The sequence below is a fragment of the Odocoileus virginianus genome, chromosome 16 (assembly GCF_023699985.2).
Source record: "Odocoileus virginianus isolate 20LAN1187 ecotype Illinois chromosome 16, Ovbor_1.2, whole genome shotgun sequence".
Taxonomy (NCBI): Eukaryota; Metazoa; Chordata; class Mammalia; order Artiodactyla; family Cervidae; genus Odocoileus; species Odocoileus virginianus.
The window spans coordinates 3,295,981-3,313,053 of NC_069689.1; the positions used below are offsets into that span (position 1 = coordinate 3,295,981).

At 38.5% G+C, this 17,073-nt stretch overlaps 1 protein-coding gene across 11 annotated transcripts in view; it reads left to right on the plus strand.

Moving 5' to 3' along the window:
• NRG4 (neuregulin 4) overlaps positions 1–17,073 on the plus strand; it is a 105,162-nt gene that overhangs the window by 85,316 nt on the left and 2,773 nt on the right. For 8 of the 11 annotated variants that reach the window (XM_070477623.1, XM_070477625.1, XM_070477621.1 and 5 more), the window contains one exon: positions 5,209–5,275. The exons of 1 other annotated variant lie outside the window; for it this stretch is intronic. Coding sequence is in view for 2 of the 10 variants with exons in the window: in XM_070477635.1 (XP_070333736.1) it covers positions 5,209–5,225 (17 nt within the window). In the remaining 8 variants the exon portion in view is untranslated. Of the gene's footprint in view, positions 1–5,208; positions 5,293–7,610; positions 7,825–17,073 lie in introns of those variants that run through there. 2 more of the 11 variants (XM_070477635.1, XM_070477634.1) reach the window with 2 other exon arrangements.

Genomic DNA, 17,073 nt, shown 5'->3' on the forward strand with positions numbered 1-17,073 from the left:
AAATGCTGGGCTGGAAGAAGCACAAGCTGGAATCAAGATTGCGGGGAGAAATATCAATAACCTCAGATATGCAGATGATACCACCCTTATGTCAGAAAGTGAAGAGGAACTAAAAAATGTCTTGATGAAAGTGAAGGAGGAGAGTGAAAAATTTGGCTTAAAACTCAACATTCAGAAAACTAAGATCATGGCATCCGGTCCCATCACTTCATGGCAAACAGATGGGGAGACAGTGGAAACAGAGTCAATTTATTTTTTGGGGGTGCCAAAATCACTGCAGGTGGTGATTGCAGTCTTGAAATTAAAAGATGCTTACTCCTTGGCAGGAAAGTTATGACCAACCTGGATAGCATATTAAAAAGCATAGACATTACTTTGCCAACAAAGGTCCGTCTAGTCAAGGCTGTGGTTTTTTCCAGTGGTCATGTATGAATGTGAGAGTTGGACGGTGAAGAAAACTGATCACTGAAGAATTGATGCTTTTGAACTGTGGTGTTGGAGAAGACTCTTGAGAGTCCCTTGGACTGCAAGGAGATCCAACCAGTCCATCCTAAAGGAGATCAGTCCTGGGTATTCATTGGAAGGACTGATGTTGAAGCTGAAACTCCAATACTTTGGCCACCTCATGTGAAGAGTTGACTCATTGGAAAAGACCCTGATGCTGAGAGGGATTGGGGGCAGGAGGAGAAGGGGACGACAGAGGATGAGATGGCTGGATGGCATCACTGACTTGATGGACATGGGTGTGGTTAGACTCCAGGAGTTGGTAATGGACAGGGATGCCTGGCATGCTGCAGTTCATGGGGTTGCAAAGAGTCGGACATGACTGAGCAACTGAACTGGACTGCAGCACACCAGGCTTCCCTGTCCTTCACCAAGTCCAAGAGCTTGCTCAAACTCATGTCCATCGAATTGGTGATGCCATCCAACCATCTCATCCTCTGTTGTCCTCTTCTCCTCCTGCCTTCAGTCTTTCCCAGCATCAGGGTCTGTTCCAATGAGTCAGTTCTTCACATCAGGTGGCCAAAGTATTGGAGTTTCAGCTTCAGCATCAGTCATTCCCAATGAATATTCAGGACTGGTTTCCTTTAAAATTGACTGGTTTGACCTCCTTGGAGTCCAAGGGATTCTCAAGAGTCTTCTCCAACACCACAGTTCAAAAACATCAATTCTTTGGCACTCAAGTTACTTTATAGTCCAACTCTCACAACCATACATGACTACTGGAAAAAACCATTGCTCTGACTAGGTGGACCTTTGTCAGCAAAGTAATGTCTCTGCTTTTTAATACACTGTCTAGGTTCATCATAGCTTTTCTTCCAAGGAGCAAGCGCCTTTTAATTTCATGGCTGCAGTCACCATCCACAGTGATATTGGATCCCAAGAAAATAAAGTCTGTCACTGTTTCTATTGTTTCTTATCTATTTGCCATTAAGTGATGGGACCAGATGCCGTAATCTTCGTATTTTGAATGTTGAGTTTTAAGCCAACTTTTTTACCCTCCTCTTTCACTTTCATCAAGAGTTTCTTTAGTCCCTCTCCACTTTCTGACATAAGGGTGGTGTCATCTGCATGTATTTCTCCCAGCAACCTTGACTCCAGCTTGTGCTGTATCCAGTCCTGCATTTTGCATAATATGCTCCGTATATAAGTTAAATAAGCAGGGTGACAATATACAGCCTTGACATACTCCTTTCCCAATTTGGAACCAGTCTGTTGTTCCATGTCTGGTTCTAAATGTTTCTTCTTGACCTGCATACATATTTCTCAGGATGTAGGTACGGTGGTCTACTATTCCCATCTCTTTAAGAATTTTCCAGTTTGTTGTGATCCACACAGTCAAAGGCTTTGGCCTAGTCAATAAAGCAGGAGTAGATGTTTTTCTGGAACTCTCTTGCTTTTTCAATGATCAAGCGGATGTTGGCAATTTGATCTCTGGTTCCTCTGCCTTTTCTAAAACCAGTTTGAACATCTGGAAGTTCTCAGTTCACTTGCTATTGAAGCCTAGCTTGGAGAATTTTGAGCATTACTTTGCTAGCATGTGAAATGAGTGCACTTGTGTGGTAGTTTGAACATACTTTGACATTGCCTTTCTTTGGGATTAGAATGAAAACCGATCTTTTCCAGTCCTGTGACCACTGCTGAGTTTTCCAGATTTGCTGGCATATTGAATATGGTTAGAATGGTAAATTTTATTAAGTATATTTCACAATAAAAAGCCAGAAAGAGATGCTGCAGTTTTTTTGGTTTTTGGTTGCACCGGGTCTTCGTTGCTGTATGCAGGTTTTCTCTAGTTGTGGCAAGCTGGGGCTACTCTTTGTTGCAGTGCACAAGTTTCTCATTGCAGTGGCTTTTCTTGTTGCAGAGCGCAGGCTGTAGGGTTTGCAGGCTTCAGTAGTGGCGGCACAGGGGCTTGGTTACTCTGTGGCATGTGAAATCTTCCCCACCAGGGATCAAACCTCCGTCCCTTGCATTGGCAGGCAGATTCTTAATCAGGGTACTACCAGGGAAGTCTAAGATGCCATTATGAAATGATACTATCAGATGATTCATTTTAATATACTCAAAACTATCATTTGAGTTATCAAGAGATTGAGTTGTGTTCTTCTACTTTGAAATTGGGTGAAGTCATGTATTTAAATGGTTTGATGGGTTTTTTTATTTTTGCTTTTATTTGTAATGATAATGTCTGGAACTACATTCATTTTGAAATGCTCGATGATAAAATAACCAGTGAAGAAATTCTCAGAGAACTGAATGTATTATTGTGCCTGGTTTTAACTGGGAAGATTAATACAAATAGGGCCAAATGTGACAGGAAAAAATGTGGGAATGGCTGATTGCCACTAATGCTTGAATGCATGAGTATCCATGCTTGTAATTCACCAATGGTTTCTCTCCCCAAAGGATTAGCCTTTTAATTTTTTTTCAGAATGTTCAATGGGATGGTAAAAACTCAAATTATTTTTTAGAAACCACATACACCTAAAAAGCAAGTTGGCTTCTTTTCAGTTTATAAAGACGTGTTTGTAATAAAATTGAAACTGCCTTGGAGCCTTTCCACACAGGGGTACTCTGGTCTAATTGGGAAAAGAGTTTCAGAACTCAAGTATTAAATTGCTGCCTTCTTTTAATGAGGAAAAATGGGTATCACAACAAGAGGTAAAAATCTGGATAAGGTGTTGGGCGTAGCTCACAAAATTAGCTCACTGGCCACTTATTTTTTCAATGTCAAATAGTCTCAGTAACTGCAAAGCCATTACTTTAAAAAAGGTGAAATAAATGCCTTTACCACATGTGACAAGATGTGTCATGAAAACAAAGTTGATCTTGGGAATTGGGAATTTCTTCATGCTTATATTTGTTATGAAAATCAGAGCGTGATGGTACGTGTTATTTTAAAATTTGTTAATGACCTGTTTTCACCAGGAAACTCCTCTTGCCACCGTAACATAAAGCTTTATTCAGTTTAATACTCCTTTCTAATAGATTAGTTCATGTCACCTTGTATGCATCTGAAATATAAATTTCCCGAGGCAATTATTTCAATTTGTTTATTAAGTAAACCTACAGCTTTAAGTCCTGGCATTCATTTAGATTGTGATTACGTATCATCCCTATTGCAGTAACACACTAGTTCTTAAAGTACAGCTCTTTAAATGAAAAGAAAGTAAGGTAACTATGGAACCATGAACATCAGGTACCTATAGGTGCCAGACACTGGCTGGTATTTCACTTTGGAGACTTATAAGTCTTAATACCCGTTGTGAAATATCAATCACCTCAGATACGCAGATGATACCACCCTTATGGCAGAAAGTGAAGAGGAACTAAAGAGCCTCTTGATGAAAGTGAAAGAGGAGAGTGAAAAAGTTGGCTTAAAAATCAGCTTTCAAAAATACGAAGGTCATAGCATCCAGTCCCATCACTTCATGGCAAATAGATGGAGAAACAATGGAAACAGCGAGCAGACTTTATTTTTCTGGGCTCCAAAATCATTGCAGATGGTGACTGCAGCCATGAAATTAAAAGCCGCTTGCTCCTTGGAAGAAAAGCTATAACCAACCTAGACGGCATATTAAAAAGCAGAGGCATTACTTTGCCAACAAAGGTTCACCTGGTATTTCCAGTAGTCATGTATGGATGTGAGAGTTGGACTATAAAGAAAGCTGAGCGCTAAAGAATTGATGCTTTTGAATTGTGGTGTTGGAGAAGACTCTTGAGAATCCCTTGGACTCCAAGGAGGTCAAACCAGTCAATTTTAAAGGAAACCAGTCCTGAATATTCATTGGGAATGACTGATGCTGAAGCTGAAACTCCAGTACTTTGGCCACCTGATGCAAAGAACTGACTCACTGGAAAAGACCCTGATGCTGGGAAAGACTGAGGGCAGGAGGAGAAGAGGACAACAGAGGATGAGATGGTTGGATGGCATCACTGACTCAGTGGATATGAGTTTGAGCAAGCTCTGGGAGTTGGTGATGGACAGGGGGTTGCAGTCCATGGGGTTGCAAAGAGTCAGACACGACTGAGCGACTGAACTGAACTGAATGGAACCCATATTGAGGCAAGTGGCATTCTTCTCACTCTATGAAAAAGAAAACTGAGGTTTAGAGAGGTTAGCATCAAGATCACACATCAGAAGGTGGTAAGACAGGATTTAAACCCAGGTGAATCTAGTTCCCAAGTCCAAGTTTTTCATACTGTACTTATTCTTCCACAGATAGGGGGTAACAGGCTCAGGGCTCACTGGCTCTTGAGGGAACTGTCCCTACATTAAATACCAGCCACAGGTTTTGTTTTGATCTCATTTTTTGTTTTGCTACTTTTCTCCTGTTTTCCTGCCATCAGTTATTCATTTTTATTGCTATTATAGTGACTCACTTTACCAATCTTCCCCTCTTACCCTCTTTGTCCTTTGTAATATCTTTTTAAAAATTCACCAAGCTTGTTAGAACTTCAGGTAACAGAAAATAGGTGTGAGAAAAGGCAGGGACACTTCTGTGAGATCTGAATGGAGGTGCTGATACAACTCTTCTGTGTTCTGAGGTGTGTTAAGAGGCTCATTTGGATGTTCTAGGCTAGTTCACCTCAACTTTTTGCAAACAGAAGGGGTGGATGTACATGTGTAAATAAAGACGTGTTGACAGTTGTGCACATAAAGAAAAACTGAGATGGAGAAAATATCTTGATTCTTATTTTCCATAGGTCATAGAGAACATTGAAGAAATAACACAGTGAAGCCAAATCATTGCTTCTTTGTTACAAAGGCAGAGAGTGAAACACTCAAAGGTAAAATAAATTAAACAGTTTATCTTTCCTTGTTCTCTAAATAAAAAGACTGAAAGTTATCATACCTTGAAACACAGTCCATCCTGTTGCAAAGTATGTGTGTTTCTGTAACATATATTATTAACTTATTTGCAGTTGGTAAATAGAGTAGTATCAATCCTGTATGAAAGTTGCATGGGTTCAAACATGATTCTTTTTTTCCCAGTGAGCTAATATGTTGAAGCAACTAGAGGCAAACTTTCTCACAGCTCAGGAGAAACTCTTCGTAATATATAAAGACCCTAAAAGACAAGTGAAAATCCTTTAAGGGCAAAGAGTGACTGTTTTAGTAACTTTCACTGTATTAAACTGGCTGGGGAAACTGCAAAGTGCAATTTAACCATGAAGACATTTCACCTGGTTATTATTAGGAAAAAAAGCATTGATTGATGAAGGTGAAACTTCACAGCTCATCTCAGGACTTAGCAAATCACAGGTTTTTTATGTCTTGGTGCAGAAGAAATTCAATGAGGGACAAAGTAAGAGGTAAGAAGTGGATTCATAGTTTAGGATGCTTTTGAAGGATACAAGCAGGCAGGCAAGAGACCTCTGCCCTGAGAACTAAGTGGGCAACATGTTTATAAGCAAAGGGAAAATAGAAAGGGGAAGAAGACCACTTTCTTCCTCATTCTTTGAGTGGACGTCAAGCTTTCATCACTAGCTCCTCCTCCAGTCAGGCAGAGGAGTTTTTGACCCTATATGGTCAAACTGGGACTGTCATGGTGCTATCTACATCAGCAGAAGGGTGGTAATATAAACTAACATAGACCAAAATATGTTAAATCACCTCAGGTTTTAGTATGATGAAGTCTTCTACTTTGGAATGGCACCTTGCTCATGTATTCCTGTCTTTGGTATTTGCTAAGGGGCCTGTCTTAAGGATCATTCTCCTGCTGACCTCGACCAGCTGGGTGCAGCCCTCACTTTTTCACTTACTGGCCTGGAGCATATCTTATGTGGTTTCGTTGTTAAGCAGGCCTGTTTCACAATAGTCTGATTGCTTTCTTGAGTGATCACTAGCTTACAATGATCTCCCAAAGTTCCTTCTCTATCTATAACCCCCCAGTGGGATGTCAAAAGCTACCTGTGTAACTATCCTGCTCTATTCCTATTATTGGGAGCTACCTTTAGATCCTATTTTTAATGTTAATGCAATTGGTTTATTTTTAAAATAAATATTTATTTGGTTGTATTGGGTCTTAGTTGTGCATGCGGGATCCTTAGTTGAGGATGTGGGTTCTAGTTGCCTGACCAGGGGTCGAACTGAGGCCCCCTTCATTGAGAGTGTAGAGTCGAGTCCTAGCCACTGGACCGCCAGGGAAGACCTGAAATGGTTTCTATGAGAAGCGATTGATTTCAGGGTCTATATCTGAAAGGAAGAAGCACAAACCCCAAAGTTTAAGTATACAAAAGATAGACTGATTCTCAGTGCACATACTAGTGGGAATTTAGGATTTTTGTTTTTGTTACTGCTCAGGTTACAAAACTCCAAACCTTTTTTCCCCTGTAAGGCTTTTCATTTTAGGGCACAATTTTACAGATCATGAGGTTTCCATCTTATTAGGAGCAATATAAAGAATGTGTTTGGTAAAGTTGGTAACAGAAGTCCGTAGTTTTCATTAAGGCTCCTCTTTTTTTTTTTTTTTTTTTTACAGTTTTATAGATTTTAACAAATGCATGATTTCATGTGTCCACCACTATGTATCACATTGAATAATTTCACCACCTAAAAATCTCCTGTGCTCCATCTACTCTTTCCCAGTCTCAGTGGTAACCACTGATCCCTTTATTATCTCTATAGTTTTTTACTATCCCTATAGCTTTTTCTGGAATGTCATATAGTTGGAATCATACAGTAGGTAACCTTTTCAGATTGGCTTCTTAGCCTTTTATACATGCAATTCAGTGGCATTAAGTATATTCCCATTGGTTCAACCATCACCACTGTCCATCTCCAGAACTTTCTCATCATCCTGCACCGAATGCCATACCCATTAAACAATAATAACTCCTCATTCCCTCCTCTACTCAGACCGTGGTAGCTAACATTCTACTTAATCTTTAAGCATTTGAATATTCTCAATGCTTGATATAAGTCTCAGTACTACATACAAATACATGAATCATGCATTTGTCCTTTTGTGTGTGGCTTATTTCACTTACCACGTCTTCAGGGTTCATCAACAGTATAGTATGTATCCAAATTTCATTCCTTTTTATGACTGAATGATATTACATTGTATATATTTACCTCATTTTGTTTATTCATTTATCAACAGATGAACATGAGTCATTTCACTTTGGCTACTGTGATGATGCTTCTAGGAACATACATTTGGAAATAGCTGTTCAAGCCCCTGTTTTCTCTTCTTTTGTATAATACCCAGAAGTAGTATCAAATGTTCATTCTATATTTAGTTTTTTGAGGAACTATGATACTGTTTTCTACAGCAGCTATAGTGCTTTATATATATATATATAATAGCAATGTACTCTAGTTTCTCCACATCCTTGTCAACACTTTAAAAAAAATAAATAATAGCCACTCTAATGTGTATGAAGCACTGTTTCATCGTGGTTTTGATTTGTATTTTCCAAATGATTACTAATGTTGAGCATCTTTTCATGTGCTAATTGGTCATCTATATCTTCTTTGGATACCTTTCTATTCAAGTCCTTTGCCCAGTTTTGAATTGGGTTGTCTTTTATAACTGTTGCTGCATTTTAGTTATATATATATATATATATATTTATATTTATATAAATATATATTTATATATTAATATATAATATATTATTTATGTATATTTTTATTTTATATATAATATTTGTTTTTATATATAAAATAAAATTTTATTTATATAAATTTATATTTATTTTATAAATATATATTTTATGTATTTATTACTTTATATATTATATATTTATATATATTTGTTTTATATATAAATATATATTATATTTATATATAATAAATTTATATTTATATAAATTTATATTTATATATTAATATATATTTATAGATAATAAGTTAACATGTTAATATATTAATATTGATATGCTAATGTGTTACATATTATGATCAATATTAATTATGATTATATTAATATGTTTATATATAACATATTAATATGTTAACATATTAATGGGTATTAATACCTCATCAGATATGTGATCTGCAAATATCTTCTCCCATCTGTGGATTGCTTTTTTAGTCTGTTGATAGCATGCTTTGATGCATAAGTGTCTGTCTTATTTGTGGCCATGCTGGGGCTTCATTGCTTTGTGTGGTCTTTCTCTGCATCGGCTGTGGCAAGCAGGGGCTGCTCTGGTGTGGTGTGTGGGCCTCATATTGCGGTGGCTTCTCTTGTTGCCAAGCGCAGGATGTGGAGTGTACAGGCGTCAGTGGCTGCAGCATGTGGGTACAGGAGTTGCAGCATGTGGGCTCTGGGTGCATGGGTTCAGTAGTGGTGGCACAGGCTCAGTAGGCATGGTTCATGGGCTTAGTTGCTCTGCGGCATGTAGAATCTTTCTGGACCAGGGATCAAACCCGCCTGCATTGGCAGGCGGATTCTTATCCACTGTGCTATCAGGAAAGTCCCAATATCTAATTTTTGAAGCTGAGTTTGTCTCTTTTCTCTTTTCATGCCTATGACTTCGGTGTCATATTTAAGAAATCACTCCTAAATCCAGTGTTCTGAAACTTTCCCCCTGGTTTTTTCCCTCAGAGTGGAGTTTTAAGTCTTATGGTTAGGTCTTTGGTCCATTTGAACTAATTTTTGTATACAGTGTTAGGTAAGAATACAACTTCATTCTTTGGCGTGTGGGTACCCAGTCTTCCCAGCACCATTTGTTGAAAACACTCTCTGTTTCCCATTAAATGGTCTTGGTGTGCTTCCTCCAAATCATTTGACCTTACATGTGAGAACTTCTGGATTCTTTATTCTATTCCACTAGTCTATATGTCTGTTTTTATTCAGTATCACACTGTTTTGATTATTGTATCTTTGCAGTGAAATTTGAAATCAGGAATTGTGAGTCTCCCAACTTTGATGTTTTTCAAGATTATTGTTGTTGTTCAGTTGCTAAGTCATGTCTGACTGTGATTCCATGGACTGCAGTGCACCAGACTTCCCTGTCCTTCACTGTCTCCCAGAGCTTGCTCAAACTCATGTCCATTGAGTCAGTGATGCCATCCAACCATCTCATCCTCTGTTACCCCCTTCTCCTCCTGCCCTCAGTCTTTCCCAGAATCAGGGTCTTTTCCATCAGGTGGCCAAAGTATTGGAGCTTCAGCTTCAGCATCTGTCCTTCCAATGAATATTCAGGGTTGATTTCCTTTAGGATTGACTGGCTTGATCTCCTTGCTGTCCAAGGGACTCTCAAGAGTCTTTTCCAGCACCACAGTTTGAAAGCATCAATTCTTTGGTATTCAGCTTTCTTCTTTTCAAGACTGTTTTGGCTATTTGGATCCTAGATATTCCGCTTGAATTACTTTTCTGTATCTGTAAAGAATGTCACTGAGATTTTGAAGTGAATTATATTGAATCTGTAGATCACTTTGGATAGTATTGACATCATACCAATATTAAGTCTTCTAGTCTGTTTACACAGGATGTCTTTCAACTTATTGGTGTCATCTTTAACATCATTAATATCAGCTTCCCTGATAGCTCAGTTGGTGAAGAATCCATTTGCAATGCAGGAGACCCTGGTTTGATTCCTGGAAGATCCCTTGGAGAAGGAATAGGCTACCCACTCCAGTATTCTTGGAGTATTCCCTTACAGCTCAGCTGGTAAGGAATCTCCCTGCAATGTGGGAGACCTGGGTTCAATCCTTGGGTTGGGAAGATCCCCTAGAGAAGGGAAGGGCTACCCATTCCAGTATTCTGGCCTGGAGAATTCCATAGACTATATAGTCCATGGGGTCCCAGAGTCGGATACAACTGAGCGACTTTCACGTTTACATCATTAAGCAATGTCTTGTGGTTTTCAATGTACCAGTCATCAACTTCTTCATTAAGACTTCATTAAGTCTTTGGGGTTGTTCATATTAGTATATAGAAAGGCAACTGATTTTGTGTCTTGTTTCTGTATCTAAACATTGCTGGATTTTTTTTCTTAGTGCTAACAGATTTGGGGGTGTGGAGATCATTTGTGTTTTCTACACATAGGACCATGTGTTCTGCAGAGATAATTTTCCTTCATTCTAATTTCATTCTTTTTCTTGGATAATTACTCTGCCTTGAACTTCCAACACTGTGCTGAATAGGAGTAGTAAACGCTGCACCCTTATCTTGGTCATGATTTCAGTCCTTTTCCATTGAGTATAATGTTAGCTGTAAGAGTTTCATATGTGGTCTTTATTATGTTGAGGTTCAGTTCAGTCAGTCATGTCTGACTCTGCGACCCCATGAATTGCAGCACGCCAGGCCTCCCTGTCCATCACCAACTCCCGGAGTCTAACCACACCCATGTCCATCGAGTCGGTGATGCCATCCAGCCATCTCATCCTCTGTCGTCCCCTTCTCCTCCTGCCCCCAATCCCTCCCAGCATCAGGGTCTTTTCCAATGAGTCAACTCTTCACATGAGGTGGCCAAAGTATTGGAGTTTCAGCTTTAACATCAGTCCTTCCAATGAACACCCAGGACTGATCTCCTTTAGGATGGACTGGTTGGATCTCCTTGCAGTCCAAGGGACTCTCAAGAGTCTTCTCCAACACCACAGTTCAAAAGCATCAATTCTTCAGTGATCAGTTTTCTTCACCGTCCAACTCTCACATCCATACATGACTACTGGAAAAACCATAGCCTCGACTAGACAGACCTTTGTTGGCAAAGTGATGTCTCTGCTTTTAAATATGCTATCTAGGTTGGTCATAACTTTCCTTCCAAGGAGTAAGTGTCTTTTAATTTCATGGCTGCAATCACCATCTGCAGTGGTTTTGGAGCCCCCCAAAATAGTCTGACACTGTTTCCACTGTTTCCCCATCTGTTTCCCATGAAGTGATGTTGAGGTAGCTTCCTTCAATTCCTAGTGTGTTGAGTGGTTTTTTGTTTTTTTTTAATCAAAAAAATTTTGTCAGATCCTTTTTCATCATCAATGATATGATCCACGTGGGACCCTCATTCTGCTAATGTGGTGTATTGTGTTTAGTTGGATTTTTATCTGTTGAACCATCCTTGCATTGCAGCAATAAACCCATATGTTCAAAATGTATAAAATTTTTAAAGTGATCTTGAATTCAGTTTGCTAATCCTTTAAGAATTTTGCATCAGTATTCAACAGGGATATTGGTCTTTAACTTTCTTTTCTTGTGTTGTCATTGTCTGGCTTTGGTATCAGGGTAATACTAGGCTTATATAGTGGATTAGGAAGTGTTCTCTCATATTGAGTTGTTTTTTTTTAAAGTTTGAGGACTGATGTTATTTCTTCTTTAAATGTTTGGTAGAACTGAGTAACGTCAGAGGTTGCAGGATTTTCTTTTGTTGGGAGGTTTTTGACTGCTGATTCAATCTCCTTTCTAATTATAGGTCTATGAAGACCTAACTTCTTCATGAACCAGTCTTCATATGGTTTTTACAAATATATCCATTACATCTAGGTTATCCAAGATGTTTACAACTGCTCTTGTATTCTTATGAGCCTTTTTATTTTTGTAGACTCATTAGTAATATCCTTAATCTTGTTTTTTGAAGTTGAGTCTTTTCTGTTATTGATCTAGCTAAAAGTTTATCCATTTTATTAACCTTTTCAAAGAACTAACTTTTGATTCAAAATTTTCTGTTCAGTATTTTGCTTGTCTTAGTTCTAATATTCTAGTATTAATCTAATATTCTAGTATCCTAGTAGCTTTGGGCTTAGTCCATTCTTCTTTTTCTGGTTCCTTAAGTTACAAAGTTAGAATGTTGATTTCAGTTTTCTTTCTTAAGGTAAACATTTGCAGCTAAAATATTCTTATGGGATCCAATGAAAGCAATGCATGTTGTGTTTTGCTTAATGTATTTTGAGGATGTTATTAGATGTATAAATGTTTATAATTATTGTATCTGTTATATAAAACCCTATAGAACATCCTTCTCTGTCTCTTTAAATTCAAAAAGGTAATAAGTCTATTTGTCTGGTAATAGTATACTGTTCTCTTTTGATTACTATTCACATGGAATATCTTTATCCATCCTTTTGCTTTCAGCCTATTTAGATATGAAGTCAGTCTCTTGTAGACAGCACATGGTTAAAGTAATTGTTGGTAAGGAGGAACTTATGTTGTTTTGCTACTTCTAAACACTTCATGGATGTTTGCTCCTTATTTTGTTAGTGTCTTTGGTGTTTTGATTTTTTTTTCTAGTAAAACATATAAATTCTCTCCTTTTGTGTGTATTCTATAGTTATTTCTCTTTTTTGGGAGTGGTTTTTTTTTTTTTTTTCTCCTGCTGCACTGCACAGCTTGTGGGATCTTAGTTCCCCAATCAGGGACTGAACCTAGGACCTTAGCAACGAGAGTGCAGAGTCCTAACCACTGGACTACAAGGGAATTCTTCTGTAGCTATTTCTTTGTGGTTACCATCGGGATTCCGTTTAATGTCATAAAATAATAACACTAATTTGAATTTATAGCAGCTTAAGTTCAATAGTTAATAAAAACTTTGCTACCTTGCTCTTATATAAATTTGTCTTCACTCCGTTTCAGTCATTAATGTCACAGGATTCTGTCTTTAAGCGTTGTGTCAGAAAACATAAACCAATAACTATTTTTATACACTTGTTCCTAAATTGTGTGGAAAACAGAGTTAAACATTAGAGTTATATTAGTTTCTATACTGCAGAGCTTTATTTCTTTTTATGGTTTCCTGTTCTTATCCTTTGTCCTTGAAGAATTCCCTTTAGCATTTCTTGCAAGGCATATCTAGTTGTAATAGTCTCCTCCTGCTTTTATCTGATAATGGTTTCATTTCTTCCTCATTTTTGATGGATAGTTTTGCCAGATAAAATATTTTAGGTTGACAGTTTTTTCTTTTAGCACTTTGAATATCAAACCACTGCTATTTGGCCTCCATGGTTTCTGATGAGGAATCTGATAATCTTACTGAAGATCCCTTTAAAATTTTTTTTACTTTTGGCTGTGCTAGGTCTTCACTGCTGCATGGGCTTTTCTCTAGTTGTGGCAAGCAGGAACTACTTTCCAGTTGTGGTGCCCAGGCTTCTCATTGTGGTGGCTTCTCTTGTTGAGGAGCACAGGCTCTGGAGTGCACCAGCTTCACTAGTTGTGACAAGCTCGGTAGTTGTGTCTCCCAGACTCTAGAGCACAGGCCCAACAGTGGTGGCACACAGGCTTAGTCAGGCTTAGGTGCTCTGCAGAACATGATCTTCCTGGATCAGGGATCAAGCCCATGTCTCCTGTATCGACAGGTGGATCCTTTACCACTGAGCCACAGAGGAAGCGCTGAATGTCTGCTTTATGAGTCTCTTCATTCTTGCTGCTTTCAAGATTCTTTCTTTTTGTATAGCTTAATTATACAGATCTTCCTTGACTTACAGTGGGGTTGTATATTGATAAACCCATGGTAAGTTGACAATATCATAAGTTGAAGTGCATTTTATATACCTATCCTGAACATCATAGCTAAGCCTATCCTACCTTAAATGTGCTCTGAACAATTACATTAGCCTATAGTTGAGCAAAAATCATCTAATAGTAAGCCTATTTTGAAGTGATGTAATTGAATATTGTGCTGAAAAACAGAATGATTTTAAGTATATTAGATGTTTACCCTCATGATCACGTGGCTGACTGGGAGCTGTAGCTCTCTATCACTGCCAATCAGCATAAGTGCATATCTCATTGCATATTGCTAATGTGGGAAAAGATCAAAATTCAAAACTTGAAATGTGGTTTTTACTGAATGCATATCACTTTTGTAACATTAAGGTTTGAAAAATCCCAGGTCCTAGTTGAGGACAAACTATATGATATATCTTTTGACTTTACCCTATTTGGTGTTCATTGAGCCTCTGGACATCTACATCCACATCTTACATCAAGTCTGGCAAGCTTCTTGTCATTATTTCTTCAGATAATCATTATATAGTTTTCTCTTTCCTCCTTGGACTCCTGTAACATTTCTTGTTCCATTTGAGGGTGTCTTGCAAATCCCTTAAGATTTTTTGTTTTCTTAGACATAGCAATTTCAACTGTCCTGTCTTCAGCTTTGCTGATGAATTTTTTTTGCTTGCTCAATTCTACTGTTCAACCCCTCTAGTGAAATTTTATTATTTTAACTTTCTGCTCCAGAATTTGTTTGGCTCCTTTTTGTAATTTCTCTCCATTGGTATTCCCATTTTATTCATCACTTTCTTGATTTTCATTAGTTCTTTGACCATAACTAAAGACCTTTTTCTATTAAGTTCAGTGTGTGGGCTTCCTCGAGGCCAGTTTCTGTTTCACTGAATAGTCCTTGTTTCTTTGTATGCCTTTTGTTGTTGTTGTTGAAAATTGGGCACTTTACTATTACACTATTGTAATTCTGAATATAACATTGTTTTATCCTCAGTTCTCCAGTTGTTGCTGACAGCTAAAAGCTGTTGTTCATGTTTTTGAGACTTCCAAGCCCTTTTTGCAAAGCCTATTCCTTGTGTGTGATCATTGAAACCTCTGTTCCTATTATCTCATGTTTATCTGATTTTAGAGATGTCTCTGGATGCCTGTTCTCCTTTTTGCAGTTTAGCTGTGTCCTAAGGCATTCCCGCCATACTTAGTTAGGCTTGCTTCTATCCTAGGGATCAGACCAAGATGAGAGCCTAAGGTCTTAAATCTTTTCTGAGACATTTTTGTTTGTGCACACATTTGGCATTCTGCACCCCGTGGGTACAACTGCTTTTGAACATCTGGTTTGTCAAAAATCTCACCCCAGTTTCTCCTCTGGGCCTTACATGGCCTGAATCTCGATGCCTGCGATTCTGTAGTCATCTGGCAGCTTTCACAAGCAGTGCCTACCTTTTCTCGCCTGTTTCCAAGTTATGAAAAACAATGATGAACAGCTTGAATCAAACCTTGTAATCCCAAAGACAGATTAGAAAAGGCAGTGATCGGCAAGTAAAGTCTATTCCTCCTCTTCTGGCTTGAGGGAGGGAAATGGAAACCAGGCTTCTCTCATTCTAAGAATAAGCCCACCATTGCACGGGAGGCAAGGGTGGGTAAAAAGTCACATTTTCCTGCCATTTTGAGGATGGGTTTTCTTTACTGGGCTGTGTGTTGGCTGCTGTAAACCTTTGACTGTTTTCCAGAATTCCAACAAAGTTGGTTAATCATATAGTTGCTGCTTTCCACCTTTTCTCCCCAGTGTTTCTGTGGAGGAATCAAAGCTGGAATGTCATAGATCACAATTTTGCTTGTGTCAGTCATATCAATTATGTCTATTTATTCCTATCTGTAATTCTAGTATCCTGACTAGGCTTTGAATATAGTATGTTTCAGATACATGTATGGTGACTGAATTTTAATTAGACTTGGAAATTTTGTGTAAATGTTAAGAAAAGGGTCTCAGTTATCTTCATCTACACTTAAAATTAATGAATAGATATTTTTTCTAATTCCTTGTAATAATCAGTCTTTCCTTTTTTGCTATGGTGTTACTGTTGTTCACTCAGTTGTGTCTGACTCTTTGCAACCCCATGGACTGCCCCACGCCAGGCTTCCCTGTCCATCACCAGCTCCCGAAACTTGTTCAAACTCATGTCCATCGAGTCGGTGATGCCAACCAACCGTCTCATCCTTTGTGACCTCCTTCTCCTCCTGCCCTCAGTATTTGCCAGCATCAGGGTCTTTTCCAGAGTTGGGTCTTTTCCAGTGAGTCAGCTCTTTGCATCAGGTAGCCGAAGTATTGGAGCTTCAGCTTCAGCATTAGTCCTCCAAATGGCTATTCAGGGTGGATTTCCTTTAGGATTGACTGGTTTGATCTCCTTCCTGTCCAAGGAACTCTCAAGTGTATTCTCCAGCACCACAGTTTAAAAGTATCAATCCTTTGGTGCTCAGCCTTATGGTCTAACTTGCACATCTCTACATGATTACTGGAAAAACCATAGCTTTGACTAGACAGACCTTTGTCAGCAAAGTGATGTCTCTGCTTTTTAATACACTATCTAGCTTCATCATAGCTTTTCTTCCCAGGAGCAAGTCTTTTAATTTCATGGCTGCAGTCACCATCCACAGTGATATTGGATCCCAAGAAAATAATGTCTGTCACTGTTTCCATTTTTCTCCCATCTATTTGCCATGAAGTGATGGGACCAGATGCCATGATCTTAGTTTTTTGTATGTTGAGTTTTAAGCCAGATTTTTCACTCTCCTCTTTCATCAAGAGGCTTTTTAGTTCTTTGCATTCTGCTGTTAGGGTGGTGTCATCTGCGTATCTGAGGTTATTGATATTTCTCCCAGCAATCTTGATTTCAGCTTGAGCTATTTCACATGATGTACTCTGCATATGAGTTAAATAAGCAGAGTGACAATATACAGCCTTGACGTATTCCTTTCCCAATTTGGAACCAGTCCATTGTTCCATGTCTGGTTCTAACTGTTGCTTCTTGACCTGCATACAGCTTTCTCGGGAGTCAGGTAAGGTGGTCTGGTATTCCCATCTCTTTCAGAATTTTGTAGTTTGTTGTGATTCACATAGTCAAAGGCTTTAGTGTAGTCAGTGAAGCAGATGTTTTTCTGGAATTCTCTTGCTTTTTCTATGATCCAA